At 42.0% G+C, this 14,449-nt stretch overlaps 1 protein-coding gene across 10 annotated transcripts in view; it reads right to left on the reverse strand.

Moving 5' to 3' along the window:
* Nucleotides 1-14,449, reverse strand: part of ZNF410 (zinc finger protein 410) — a 47,164-nt gene that overhangs the window by 16,596 nt on the left and 16,119 nt on the right. For 5 of the 10 annotated variants that reach the window (XR_004028001.1, XM_030803811.1, XM_030803808.1 and 2 more), the window contains 3 exons: nt 11,781-11,931; nt 10,808-10,989; nt 6,496-6,585 (listed from right to left, as the gene is read on the reverse strand). Coding sequence is in view for 9 of the 10 variants with exons in the window: in XM_030803811.1 (XP_030659671.1) it covers nt 6,496-6,585; nt 10,808-10,989; nt 11,781-11,931 (423 nt within the window). In the remaining variant the exon portion in view is untranslated. The remainder of the gene's footprint in view (nt 1-6,495; nt 6,586-10,807; nt 10,990-11,780; nt 11,932-14,449) is intronic. The other 5 variants (XM_030803812.1, XM_030803813.1, XM_030803816.1 and 2 more) reach the window with 1 other exon arrangement.

Genomic DNA, 14,449 nt, shown 5'->3' on the forward strand with positions numbered 1-14,449 from the left:
CAAAACCAAGTCTAGCACCACATAAATAGGACTATACACCCTGACCAAATGGGATTTACCCTAGAAATACAAAGTTGGTTTTACATCCAAAAACCAACTACTAGCAGTAACATTAGTAGCATACAGTACAAAAACAACAAGATCATCTCAACAGACACATGAAGGTGTTTGACAAGATCCAATACCCATTCATAATAAAAATTCTCAACATACTAGGAAGAGAAGGTAAATTCCTTCATCCGATAAAGGGCATCTATGAAAAAACTACAGCTAACATCGAATTTAACCATGAAAGGCCAGGCGCGGTGGCTCACACGTGTAATCCCAGCACTTTGGGAGGCTGAGGCAGGCGGATCATTTCAGGTCAGAAGTTTGAGACCAGCCTGACCAACATGGTGAAACCCTATCTCTACTAAAAAAAAACCAAAAATTAGCCAGGCATGGTGGCGAGCGCCTACAATCCCCACTACTCGGAAGGCTGAGGCAAGAGAATTGCTTGAACTCAGGAGGCAGAGGTTGCAGTAAGCCAAGATCACGCCACTGCACTCCAGCCTGGGCAACAGAGTAAGACTTCGTCTTAAAAAAAAAAAAAAAAAAAAAATTAATCATGAAAGAATAAATGCTTTTCCCCTAAGACTGGGAAAAAGACAAGGATACATACTCTCACCACTTTTTTTTTTTTTTGAGACAGATTCTCGCTCTATCGCCCAGGCTAGAGTGCAGTGGCGCGATCTCGACTCACTGCAACCTCCACCTCCTGGGTTTAAGCGATTCTCATGCCTTAGCTACCTGAGTAGCTGGGATTACAGGTGTGAGCTACCACACCTGGATAATTTTGTATTTTTAGTAGAGACGGGGTTTCACTACGTTGGCCAGGCTGGTCTAGAACTCCTGGCCTCAGGTGATCTGCCTGACTCAGCCTCCCAAAGTGCTGGGATTGCAGGTGTGAGCCACTGCGCCCAGCCTCACCACTTCTATTCAACATTGTACTCAAGGTTCTAGCCAGAAAAAGAAAGTAGGCTGGACGCGGTGGCTCACACCTGTAATCTCAGCACTTTGGGAGGCCAAGGCGGATGGATTACCTGAGATCAGGAGTTCAAGACCAGCCTGGCCAACATGCTGAAACACTGTCACTACTAAAAATACAAAATTATCCGGGTATGGTGGCTCATGCGTGTAATCCCAGCTTCTCGGGAGGCTGAGGCAAGAGAATCTCTTGAACCCGGGAGGCAGAGGCTGCAGTGAGCCGAGATTTGCACTCCAGCCTGGGTGACAGTGGGAGACTCAGTATCCAGAAAAAAAAGGAAATTAAGGCCAGGTGCAGTGGCTCATGGCTGTCATCCCGACATTGGAAGGCTGAGACAGGAAGACTGCTTGATCCCAGGAGTGTGAAACCAGCCTGGGCAATATGGCGAGACCCTGTCTCTGTAACAATTTTTTTAAAAAACTAGCTGAGGGCCAGGCACAGTGGCTCATGCCTGTAATCCCAGCACTTTGGGAGGCCAAGGCGGGCAGATCACTTGAGGTCAGGAGTTAAGACTAGCCTGGCCAACATGGTGAAAACCCATCACTATCAAAAATACAAAAATTAGCTGGGCATGGTGGTGCATGCCTGTAATCCCAGCTACTCGGGAGGCTGAGGCAGGAGAATCACTTGAACCTGGGAGGTGGAGGTTGCAGTGAGCCAAGACTGCGCCACTGTATTCCAGCCTGGGTAACACAGCGAGACTCAAAAAAAAAAAAAAAAAAAGCTGGGCACGTGCCTGTAGTCCCAGCCTCGGGAGGCTGATGTGGAAGGACTGCCCAAGCCCAGGAGGTCGAGGCTGCAGTGAACCATGATCATGCCACTGCACTCCAACCTGAGCAACAGAGGGAGACCATGTCTCAAAAAGAAGGAAGAAAAAAAGGAAATTAAAGGCACCTAGACTGGAAAGGAAGAAGCAAAACTATCTTTAATCTCAGATGATATGATCTTTTATGTAGAAAACACTAAGAAATCTATTTTTTAAAAACTACTAAAACTCAGCCAGGTGTGGTGGCTCATGCCTGTAATCCCAACATTTTGGGAGGCCAAGGTGGGAATATCACTTGAGGCCAGGAGTTCAGGACCAGCCCAGGCAACACAAAAAGACTCCATTTCTACAAAAAAATAGAAATTAGCTAGATGTGGTGGTGTGAGCCTGTAGTCCTGTTGCAGGAAACTGAGGACTGGAAAGACTGATATGGAGAACAGGAGGATTGTTTATTTTAGGTACGCACCAGCTCAGTGGATTCACATCCAAAAAGGTGAGCATTAAACAAAGACGGAGTGGGGTTTTTATAAGCGGACTTACAAAAGTAAAACAAAAGCAGTTAATCATGACAGGTCACATACTCTATAGCATAGCATAACTTGTGGCCTTGCATAGGTGGTGACCTTGTAGCTGCACTGAAAGAAAAATAAGAACCGGCTAAATACAGACATTTGTAAAACATAGTTATGCTTAAGAAGCCAGGGAAAGGAGTAACAGTAAAGGAATTTGTCTTTCTCTCTTTTTTCCTTCAACCTTGTTCTGGAAGAGGGGGTGTCTGGAGTCCATTCCTTTGGCCTTGGCTTCTCAAACAACGTTATCTTATAACTGTCCTTGAAGTGAGCTTGCTAGGCAGAGGAAAACTTGTTCTTTTCTTTTTAACCCTTGCCTTGCTTGTTACTTTTCTTGGAGTGAATGAATGCATATTTATTTTTAAATTTCTGCCTCAGTCCCAGCTACTGGGGAGGCTGAGGTGGGAAGATCACTTGTTCCCAGGAGTTCAAAGGCTTCAGTGAGCTATGACGGTGCCACTGCACTCTAGCCTGGGCAATAGAGTGAGACTTTGTCTCTAAAAAAATAAACGGAAAAGAAAAAAAATAGGGTGTAGGAGGAGGGGGAGAACATCAGGAAGAATAGCTAATGGATGCTGGGCTTAATATCTAGGTGATGGGATGGTCTGTGCAGCAAACCACCAAGGGACACCTTTACCTATGTAACAAACCTGCACATCCTACACATGTACCCCTGAACTAAAAAGCTGGAAGAAAAAAGAAAAAGAAACTACTAAAACTCAAACATTTACCAAGGTTGCAAGATCAATGTACAAAATTCAATTGTATTTCTATATACTAGCAATGAACAACTCAAAAATAAAATCAAGAAAACATTTCATTTGAAATAGCATCAAACATGATATACTAGAAGTAACTAGAGCATCAATTCCTTATTCTCAAAATTCACACTTAAAAGAATTATATATTTATCCTGTCTTGCCTATGCAAATGATCAAATAGCGCTACTTGATATTAGTGGAAAAGAGTCCAACTAAAGAGTCCCACAGTAGAGAAGAATTCCAACTAATGTGAAAAGAGTAAAGGAATAAGAAAAACCACCATTTTACAATCCTTAATGAATTAAGAGACTCAGGTATAATTTAGGAATGAAATCAAAAGGTGAAAGGTTGGCTGGGTGTGGTGGCACGTGCCTGTAATCCCAGCGCTTTGGGAGGCCAAGGCAGGCAGAACACTTGAGGTCAGGAGTTCAAGACCAGCCTGGCCACATGGTGAAACCCTGTCTCTAGTAAAAATACAAAAATTAGTGAGGCGTGGTGGCACGCGCCTGTAATACCAGCTACTCGGGTGGCTGAGACAGGAGAATTGCTTGAACCCAGGAGGAGGAGGCTGCAGTGAGCCAAGATTATGCCACTGCACTCTCACCTGGACAACAGAATAATACTGCCTCAAAAAAAAAAAAAAAAGAGAGAAAGTGAAAGGTTCATAGGGAACTTTATAATACAGGGATCAGGCCAGCTGAACCCATGGATCAATTTTGACAACCAAGCACTGTGAGCTTCCTGATGTGACACAAAATGAAGCACACAGAACCGTCTCTGACATATTCTTGCCCAAAACTTCCAAACTTTGAAGCTTTTAGAGCTTACTTACATTTATAGGAAATGTAGGGAAACAAGTTAAATGACATAAATGGAAGCAAACCAATATATCCAGAATGTGGAGTATTCTATAGGACTCAACTGACTCTGTTTTGCAACAACTCTATGAAAAAAACAAACAACAACAAAAACTCAATGTAGAAAGATCTAGATTTTTAAAGACTTAATAACCAAATATAATATTGGATCTTTTTGGATCCTGATTTAAACAAACCAACTTTAAAAGACATTTTCGAAACAAGTAGAAAAAACTGAACATGGATTGGTTATAAGATAAAACCAAGGAATTATTAATTTTTACAAGTGTAACACCACTGTTGCTATGTAAAAAAAAATTCCTCTACTTTGGTGAATCTTTCACATAATCTGACACAGTAAAGTAAAATAAAAACGCTCTACAATCCAAGCAAAACACATCTGAAGTCCACATCTAGCCTATAGGATACTAGTTTGCCACCTCTGCTTAGAACTTGTCATCATATTAAAAAACTGCTCTACTTCTAAGATCTCAACTCTGAAATGTACATCCCTGATAGATTATAACTCTCCAACTTCCTTGCTCCCGCTGCAGTAGCTTGCTTTCCTCTTAAGTAACTTCCAGTTCCTCCTCTCCACTTCTCATATTCTGGCTTCCTCTTGTTTCCCATGGCCAGTCATTCAACAATGACCTGATTCCATTCTAGAATCCCTCTCCTCCTTGAGTTCATCTCTTCCTCAGCAAGCCTCTGCTCTGATTAACCTCCATCACCTATTTTCTCCAGTGTCCAGCTTTTAAACTGTTAAGCAGTAGCAGAGAAAAGTAATAAAATCTGAACAGGTCTACTAAAAAAAGTTATGCTACTTACTCTCAGCTATGTCCTCATTCACTGTTACTTAGCAATCCTTTTATTCATTCTAATTGGTTCACTCAATCAACAAATTCTAAAAAGCTGTTGTGTGCCAGGAATTTTCTCACCTCCAAAAAACTTACAAGGCTAGTCTACAGAGCCCCTCTAGCACGCATCATCCAACACTTTTCTAACCCCTCTTATAAATATGTGAGTCAGCCTGACAACTGGAAAGCCCCCTTTCCCTCCTTATCTTCACTACCACTTTTTCTTTTTTTTTTTTTTTTTTTGAGACAGGGTCTCGCCCTGTCACCCAGGCTGGAGTGCATTGGTGCAATCACAACTCACTGCGGCCTCAACCTCCTGAAACTACCATTTTTTTTTTTTTTTTTTTTTTGAGATGGAGTTTCGCTCTTGTTGCTCAGGCTGGAGTGCAACGGCACAATCTCAGCTCATTGCAACCTCCACCTCCCAGGTTCAAGCAATTCTCCTGCCTCAGCCTCCCAAGTAGCTGGGATTACAGGCATGTGCCACCACGCCCAGATAATTTTTTATTTTTTTAGTAGGCTGATCTCAGCAGGGGTTCACCATGTTGGTCAGGCTGGTCTCGAACTCCTGACCCCAAGTGATCCACCCACCTCGGCCTCCCAAAGTGTTGGGATTACAGGTGTGAGCCACCACGCCCAGCCACTACCATGCTTCTTGAATCAATAATCCTCACCTGCTGCCTCCATTTCTGTATAACTTTATAGCCAGCCAATCATTTGTGGAGTTGAACAGATTCTTCCACTGGGTCTCTTTCCATGCTCCCTGCCACTACACTGGAGCAGACTTCTTGACCAGACTGAAAAAAAGTCTTCTCATCTCTTCCTGTTTTAGTTTAGCTTCTGCATCACTGCCAGATTAATCTTCAGGAAGCTAAGTTCTCATCAGGTTGTACCTCCAGTAGGCTCCACAAACTCTCCTTCCTGGCATTTTAGGCCCTTCTTAAACTACCTTCCCCGTCTTGTTTTCCAAGTAAATCACCATGTCCTACAGGAAAAAAGTCCTTCTAACAAGATACAGGTTTTTCCCTGGGCTGTACCTGACTTCTGGTTGAGAGGATGAGGTATATCTGCACAGAGTGAGCAAACCGACAGAATTGCAGGGAATTAATTTAAGGCTCCAAACAGAAAATGAGTCACTAAATCTTACTCCTCTTTTCTCTTCTCCACATCTGCAATGATAAGGTTTGTGGTTCTATTTGCCAAAGGCATAGTTTCTGCCAAAAAGGTGACTCAAGCAGGATCACTAACACCTGCTCAGAAGGCAGTAATATTACTGGTGCTGCTACAACTTATATCAGCCTTTTTACTTTCTTCTGATACGAAATCCTCCCCAAGGATAAAAATGTCAATTCCTAAAGAAGAGGGTCCGTGTTTTATGTAACTTATAAAGCACCCGGCAGAGTGCCAAACGAATTTGCTGATCTCTTCAAAAGAAGGCTATATTAGAAACACAGCTGAAAATAATAATTAGATGTCTCCCCACCCCACACTTGATTATAAGAATTAAGGGCCTTGATTTCTGATTCCGTCATGATGATGAGAAGCTTTCTATCTTTATAGTGAACAGTTTGGTTCTTTGTAGATGTCTTTATATCACCCCCACAACCCTTTTATTGTCTACTTTTCCTAAAATCTATGGATGGCAGAGGTTCTGATACCTGAGTGAACCACCAGATGTTTTCGGAGGCTAGAATACTCAGCAAAGGAACGGCCACATCCTTGGGCTTCACAAAGGAAAGGTTTCTCTCCTAGAGACAGAAAATGAGATTAAGACTCAGTCTTCTGATGAACTGATTACCTGTTACTCTTTTTTCCCACCAACTTTATTCAGAGTCGAATGACTTACCTACTCTGATTTATTTAATTCATGTTATAATTTCAACTGGGCTACCTAGCAAGTGTTGCCTCTCAATGATCTTTTAGTATATATCCCACCAGACAGCCTTGCCCTTTTCCTTGGAATGTAAGCCTATATTTCCTTCTCCCTCCTGGCCCAAGAGCTGGAGAGTTGCATTAACCTACCTTCTTCAGTGACTCCCACCCTCTGAGGATATCAAGATTAATACTGTATATGCTGTCAGGATTTTTACCTTACATCAATTTTCTTTATGACTCAGTTTCTAGATCCATCTAAAAGTATAATTTTTTTGGAGATGAAGTCTCACTATGTTTCCCAGACTGATCTCAAATTCCTGGGCTCAAGCCTGGGCTAGAGAGAGAGAGACCCTGTCTCAAAAAAACAAACAAACAAAAAAGATGCAGTCTCTGTCCTCCAAGGGTCACAGACTAGTGTGAGACAGACAAATGAATTCATAAATACAAAAAAAAAAGTGCTCCATTGCAATAATTTTTGTAAGCAGCTGAATTTCCGAGTTCATCTAAAAGATGACAAGGATGGAAGGAAATTTCAGGCACCAGGAATAGTGTGAGCAGAGCCTTGAAACAGAGTGCCCAGGGAAAGTTCAGAAAATGGCAAGTAAGGCTGGCACAGTGACAATACGGGAGCTGAGCTTTCTAGGAGGGAACAGCACTGCTAGATTATACTATTCTTTTAGACTGTACCACACAGTTTAATGTTTGAGACTCTCCAGCGGTAGCTTTTTTCAATGCTTTATTTGTATACTCATCCCTCAGAATGCTAGGTACTGAAAAAGTTATTGAAAGAATGAGCAATATACTAATATATATAACAGAACAAATGTCAAAAAAAACATTTTAATAATAACAAGGTCAAATGTTTCAAAAGATGAACTAAAGAACTAAAAAAACAAAAAGGATTTAGAAAAAGATTCTACATAGAATGTAATAGCATGAAATCTCTGCATCAAGCTGGTTAGGGGACATACCTGCCTATTTGGAAACTTGAGAGGACAGTTATTTCACTGGGATAAGGGACACAGGAGAAGGAAGAGGTTTAAAAGGCAATGCAGCAAAATGGTGAAAAACATGGCCTTTGGGGTCTGTTAATCCAATTCTGACTTCAAATCCTGGCACTACCACTTATTTGCATGGGGAAGGTGTTTAATCTCTAAAAATCAGCTTTTCATCTATAATATGGAGATAATACAATTTCAAAAGAGTGTTTTGAGGATTAAATACCAGGTAAATATTCAGCACAGTGCCTGGCACATAGTAAGCCCTCATAGTAAGCCACTGAATTAACAGCTTTATTTATTATTATTTTTTTTTGAGACAGAGTTTCGCTCTTGTTGCCCAGTTTGGAGTACAATGGCACAATCTCCACTCACTGCATCCTCTGTCTCCTAGGTTCAAGCGATTCTCCTGCCTCAGCCTCCCTAGTAGCTGGGATTACAGGCATGTGCCACCATGCCCCAACTAATTTTTGTATTTTTAGTAGAGACGGGATTTCACCATGTTGGTCAGGCTGGTCTGGAACTCCTGACCTCAGGTGATACACTCGCCTCGGCCTCCCAAAGTGCTGGGATTACAGGTGTGAGCCACTGCACCCAGTCAAAAATTTTTTTTTTTGAGATGGAGTCTCGCTCTGTCTCCCAGGATGGAGTGTAGTGGCGCAATCTCAGCTCACTGCAACCTCTAACTCCCGGGTTCAAGCAATTCTCCTGCCTCAGCCTCCCAAGTAACTGGGATTACAGGCACCCATCACCATGCCTGGCTAATTGTATTTTTAGTGGAGATGGGGTTTCACCGTGTTGGCCAAGCTGGTCTTGAACTCCTGCCCTCAAGTGATGTGCTCACCTCAGCCTCCCAAAGTGCTGGGATTACAGTTGTGAGCCATTGCGCCCGACCTGAACTGCAGCTTTACTATCATTACTACTAATAAAGATTTGAAGTCAATTTTGACATTTGAGATAAACTGAGTTGTCAGCATTTAAAAATAAACTCCTTGGAAGAGCTTTGGGGTCATATCAGAATTCAAATTCCAGCTCTGCCATTTCCTACCTGCATGATGTTGGGCAAGTTACTTCTCTCTCTAATCTTCTGTTCCTTTATCAATAAGTACAGTATCTAATGCATAAAGTTACCTTAAAGATTAAATGAGATAATGTGTATGTGGTTGGTACATATTAAAGTGCCTCAACAAATGCTTTTATTATTATATTAATTATTGAGATTCAGATCTGTGAGGCATCTAGGGAGAAATAATTAAATTGAGGCCTGAGATTATGACAAGAGAGTACACTGAGTAAAAGAGAAGGAACAAGAAATTCTGAAACTGGTGAAACATTCAGAGATTAACAGAGATAAAAGCTAGAAAGAATTAGAAAGAGAAAAAAAAACAATGGGAAAATCAGGTCGTATTTTGAAGTAAAAGCATTTTAAGGCTGGGCGTGGTGGTTCACATATGTAATCTCAGCACTTTGGGAGGGCAAGGTCGGCAGATCACTTGAGGTCAGGAGTTTGAGAACAGCCTGGCCAACATGGCAAAACCCGGTCTCTACTAGAAATACAACAATTGTCTGGGCGTGGTGGTGCACACCTGTAATCCCAGCTACTGGGAGGCTGAGGCATGAGAGAAGCTTGAACCCAGGAGGCAAAGGTTGCAGTGAGCTGAGATCACATCACTGCACTCCAGCCTGGGCAACAGAGTGAGACTCTGTCTCAAAAATAAATAAATAAGAAAAAAAGAAAGCATTTTAAGATGATGTTCAGAGTTATCAAATGCTACAACAATGGGCTGGTCCGAAGGTAGTGAGTTATCTCAACTGATGTTCACAGTCAGTTACAGATCAAGTGCCTTGTTTTACTTTTTCCCCTCTTCCACTACTGCATTTGACTAATTAAAAAAAAAAAAAAAGTGTAGGCTGGGCACAGTGGCTCAAGCCTGCAATCCCAGCACTTTGGGAGGCTGAGGTGGGCGGATCACGAGGTCAGGAGATCGAGACCATCCTGGCTAACACGGTGAAACTCTGTCTCTACTAAAAATACAAACAAAAAAAATTAGCTAGGCGTGGTGGCGGGCGCCTGTAGTCCCAGCTACTCAGGAGGCTGAGGCAGGAGAATGGCGTGAACCCAGGAGGTGGAGCTTGTAGTGAGCCGAGATCTCGCCACTGCACTCCAGTCTGGTGACAGAGCAAGACCCCATCTCAAAAAAAAAAAAATATGTGTGTGTGTGTATATATAATATATATATATATAAAATATATATATATACACACACATATATATGCCTTTTATTTTTATATTTTATATATGCCTTATATTTTTATATATGCATTTTATATATGCCATATATATATATGCCTTTTAATTTTACCTGCTGTCATTTTGCCAATGCAAGAATCAAGAAGAATCAAGAAGAGTCAATGAAAGTGGCAAGGAAGTGGGGAAGAACAGTTACACATTCTAAGAGTGGTCTGGGTTCAGTGATTACACTTTGGCTAGAGACTAGCACATGCTGGACCAAGTGGCTTGGAAAATCACCCTTGGACTCTTGGACTAAGAGTCAAGGAATCTTTATTTTGCTCCTGTGATATTAACATACTGTGTGACCCAGAATAATTCACTTCTCTATTCTGTTTCTCATGTTGTGAGGCTCTAACACGAAAGTCAGGGATTATATCTTATCTTTTGTATTTTTTCCCACCCTGCCCCATTTAGTGCCTAGAACAGGTTCTGTATGGTTTGTGTGACTCAATAAATGTTACTGCCCAAAATCATAACTGCACAGTGTTCAGAAAGATTTGAACACAGACTGATTTTGTCCACATCTCCCCACATCATTGTTGTCTGAGAAGGTCTTACAGCTCTCCCTACAGGTTAGGCTCCTGAAGACAGAAATCAACATTGTCCACTCTACACACACAGGTAAAAATACAATAAATGTTATTATAAGTGCAACAAGTCATTTGAAAAAGAAATCCCATCTTCAGAGTTCTAGCAACAACCTCAGACCTTCATTTCTATTCCCACTTGAGTTTTTCCTAAGAAGAGGCAAACATGCAGAGCCAAGGAGTAGACTGCCCAAAGGAATGTTGGTGCTGCACACACCTGTGTGGATGCGCCGGTGGTTCTTCAGGTTTCCAGCTGTAGTAAACTGCTTACCACAGCCAGACTCATGGCACATAAAGGGCTTCTCTCCATTGTGGGTCCTCATGTGCACCTTCAGCCTCTGCAGCACATAGAAGCTTTTCCCACAACCTTCTGCAGGACAGATGAAGGAGCGGTCATTTCTGCAAAAATAATCACATAAGGAAAAATATCTGAAAATACTCTTTGCTAGAGATGACAAGTCAAAGCCCCTACTGACTCTCAAGGCAAACAGTAAGTCCAAAAACTGGATATACCAGAATCAACTGAAGACTTCGTTAAAACTATAGCTGGGTGGTGGCTCACGCCTGTAATCCCAGCTACTCTGGAGGCTGAGGCAGGAAGATTACTTGAGCCCAGGAGTTTGAGATCAGCTTGGGCAACATAGCGAGACCCTGTCTCTAAAAAAATTCTTTTTAATTAGCCAGGTGTGGTGGTGCAAGCCTGTAATCCCAAGTGAGGCTGATGTAGGAAGATGACTTGAGCACAGGAGTTCGAGGCTGCAGTGAGCTATGATGGCGCCACTGTACTCCAGCCTGGGTGACAAAGTGAGATCCTGTCTCTTAAATAAAAAAATATCAAACAAAAAACTACAGATGCCTAGCACCACCCCTTAAACTGATTTCATAGGTTCAAGGTAGGAGCCCATGCTTATTTGTTACTTTTAAGTTCTCAAAGGAAATATGTTTTATAATAAAATTTGAGAACTCTTGGTTTAAGGCCTTTAGGTCCCAAATGTCTTATTAAATATTTATCAAGAACGAGATAAATGAGACATGCAAATCCTTCTATTCAAGAAAAAAAGACATCTTAACCGGAAGTTAACTGGAGTCCCTACTTTCCTGTAATTTGTCAACCTGAGGGACAAGTTCCTCTGGAAGAATCAACTTTTGCATCAACGTATATCCAAATATGAGATCTCGGATTTGCTCACCGATGAGTCTTGAGGTGGTATTTAAAGTGAGCTGGCCATACAAATGTCCGGTCACAACCTTCAACTGTACACTTGAGCTTCTTTTCCACTTGAGGAAGGGGCCCAGAATCTTTTGGTTGCCCATCACCAGAACCAAGGTGGACATTTTCTCCTGTAACAGAGTCACATATTTGTAATCCAGGGAAGGACCCTACTCAGATATTTAGGCTCAAACAGTAAAGCTGCTATATTTTACTCCTAGTGATCATTAATCAGACATCTGTCTTCATCTTCCCCAGTTATCTTTGTACGCACTGAACAGCAGAAACTTGGCCAGGCATGGTGCTCACACCTATAATCCCAAGCACTTTGGGAAGCCAAGGTGGGAGGACTGCTTGAGCTCAGGTGTTCCGAGACTAGCATGGGCAACATGGTGAAACCGTATCTTTACAAAACACAAACAAACAAACAAACAAAAATTAGACAGGCATGGTGGTGCAGTCCTGTAGTTGAGGCTCCAAGGCTGAGGCAGGAAGATCACTTAAGCCTGGGAGGTTGAGGCTATAGTGAGCTGTGACTGCACCACTGCACTCCAGCCTGGGTGACAGAGCAAGAATCTGTCAAAAAATAAATAAATATAATAAAACAATAGAAATGCAAGTGTTCTACATCTTCATTCCCTTACTCCAGAAAAACTACCAAAAACTATCATGCTTTGTTTCACAAGACTAGGCCTCTTTGACAAATGTAAGAGATATCCAAAATGGTTTGCTATTAGAAATCAGAATTAAAACCACTTTGCATTACACAGTTTGGTGGAGAAGCAGGGATAGCAACACTACCCCTGAGTAGGGTGCTACAAAGATGACAAAGTCCTGAGTAATTAAAAACACTGTATTTTGCTTGTGTCTGGGAGGCGGAGGCTGCAGTGAGCCGAGATTGCACCACTGCACTCCAGTCTGGGCAACAGAGTAAGACCCTGTTTCAAAAACAAACAAACAAAAAATCCCACTGTATTTTAAGAAGAAGTAGTCATTCTGGTTCAATGTGGGCTTTCTTTGACAGCCATTTTTAGATTTCCATCTTCTGAAATGAATTTGGCTATTTCCTGTCATTCTGGAAACTAAGAACCATCTTCCAATTTCCTGTACCACCCTTCTTTAAAATACTTAAGGAATTCAAAAACTCAGATGATTTTTAAATTTCTTTTTTTTTTTTTTTTTTTTTAAAACAGCCTTTTTTTGTTTTTTTTTTTTTTTTTTTGAGACGGAGTCTCGCTCTTTCACCCAGGCTGGAGTGCAGTGGCGCGATCTCGGCTCACTGCAGGCTCCGCCCCCCGGGGTTCACGCCATTCTCCTGCCTCAGCCTCCCGCGTAGCTGGGACTACAGGCGCCTGCCACCTCGCCCGGCTAATTTTTTGTATTTTTAGTAGAGACGGGGTTTCACCGTGTTAGCCAGGATGGTCTCGATCTCCTGACCTCGTGATCCGCCCGCCTCGGCTTCCCAAAGTGCTGGGATTACAGGCGTGAGCCACCGCGCCCGGCCGATTTTTAAATTTCTAACCACATTTTAAAAAGTAAGAGAAAATATCTACTGGAGTTTTGGTCAACAGAATAAAGAGAGGTGAGGAGAGGAGTACAAAGTGCCTCCCTTAAATGTAAACAAAATCAGTTACTTAAAAAATTTTATATAAATTCCAGATTAGCAAGTGGTGGTCCTTTTCTTTCACTTTCTTCAAGAAATACTTGAACATCAATAGAGAAAAAAATTAAGTCATTTAATTCTGCTATGAGCATATGCAGGCAGTGTATCTTTCCACTAATATATACCTTAGCAATAAGATTTGTATCCCCAAATTTCCCCCTCAATAGCCAAAAGTAGAATATATACGTTGTGCCTATCACAACCCCTAGAACCTGATGGTTAATCAAAGGCAGTTTCTGTCCCATCTATTAATCTTCTCCTTGCTATACTTTACCAAATACTAGTCATAAAACTAATTGCTCCAAGGTCAGAGCAGAACCTAGGATGCTTCCTGCTAGTTACTATTAACTTTTTCTTTAATATTGCCCCAAGGTTTTTAAAAATGTGTTTACTTGAAAAATATCAGGGCCAGGCACAGTGGCTCACGCCTGTAATCCCAGCACTTTGGGAGGCTGAGGTGGGCAGATCATGAGGTCAGGAGATCAAGACCATCCTGGCTAACACAGTGAAACCCTGTCTCTACTAAAAATACAAAAAAAAAAAAAAAAATTAGCTGGGCGTGGTGGCGGGAGCCTGTAGTCCCAGCTACTCGGGAGGCTGAGGCAGGAGAATGGTGTGAACCCAGGAGGTAGAGCTTGCAGTGAGCCGAGATCGTGCCACTGCACTCCAGCCTGGGCGACAGAGCGAGACTCCGTTTCAAAAAAAAAAAAAAAAAAAAAAAAAAATCTACACATATAGCACAAAAATACATATGCCATGAAGGAATCTTCCCACCAACCCCAGAGCTCCAGCTAATTGATTTCTAATGAAAGGTCTGTTAACATCATGCTTTTTTCTTTTAGTTTTTTTCTTTTCTTTTTTTTTGACACAGGGTCTCATTTTGTTGCCCAGGCTGGAATCCAGTGGCATGATCTCAGTTCACTGCAGCCTCGACCTCCCCAGCTCAGGAGATCCTCCCACCTCAGCCTCCCAAGTAGCTAGGACTA

This window comes from Nomascus leucogenys, chromosome 22a (genome assembly GCF_006542625.1).
Source record: "Nomascus leucogenys isolate Asia chromosome 22a, Asia_NLE_v1, whole genome shotgun sequence".
NCBI classification, from domain to species: domain Eukaryota; kingdom Metazoa; phylum Chordata; class Mammalia; order Primates; family Hylobatidae; genus Nomascus; species Nomascus leucogenys.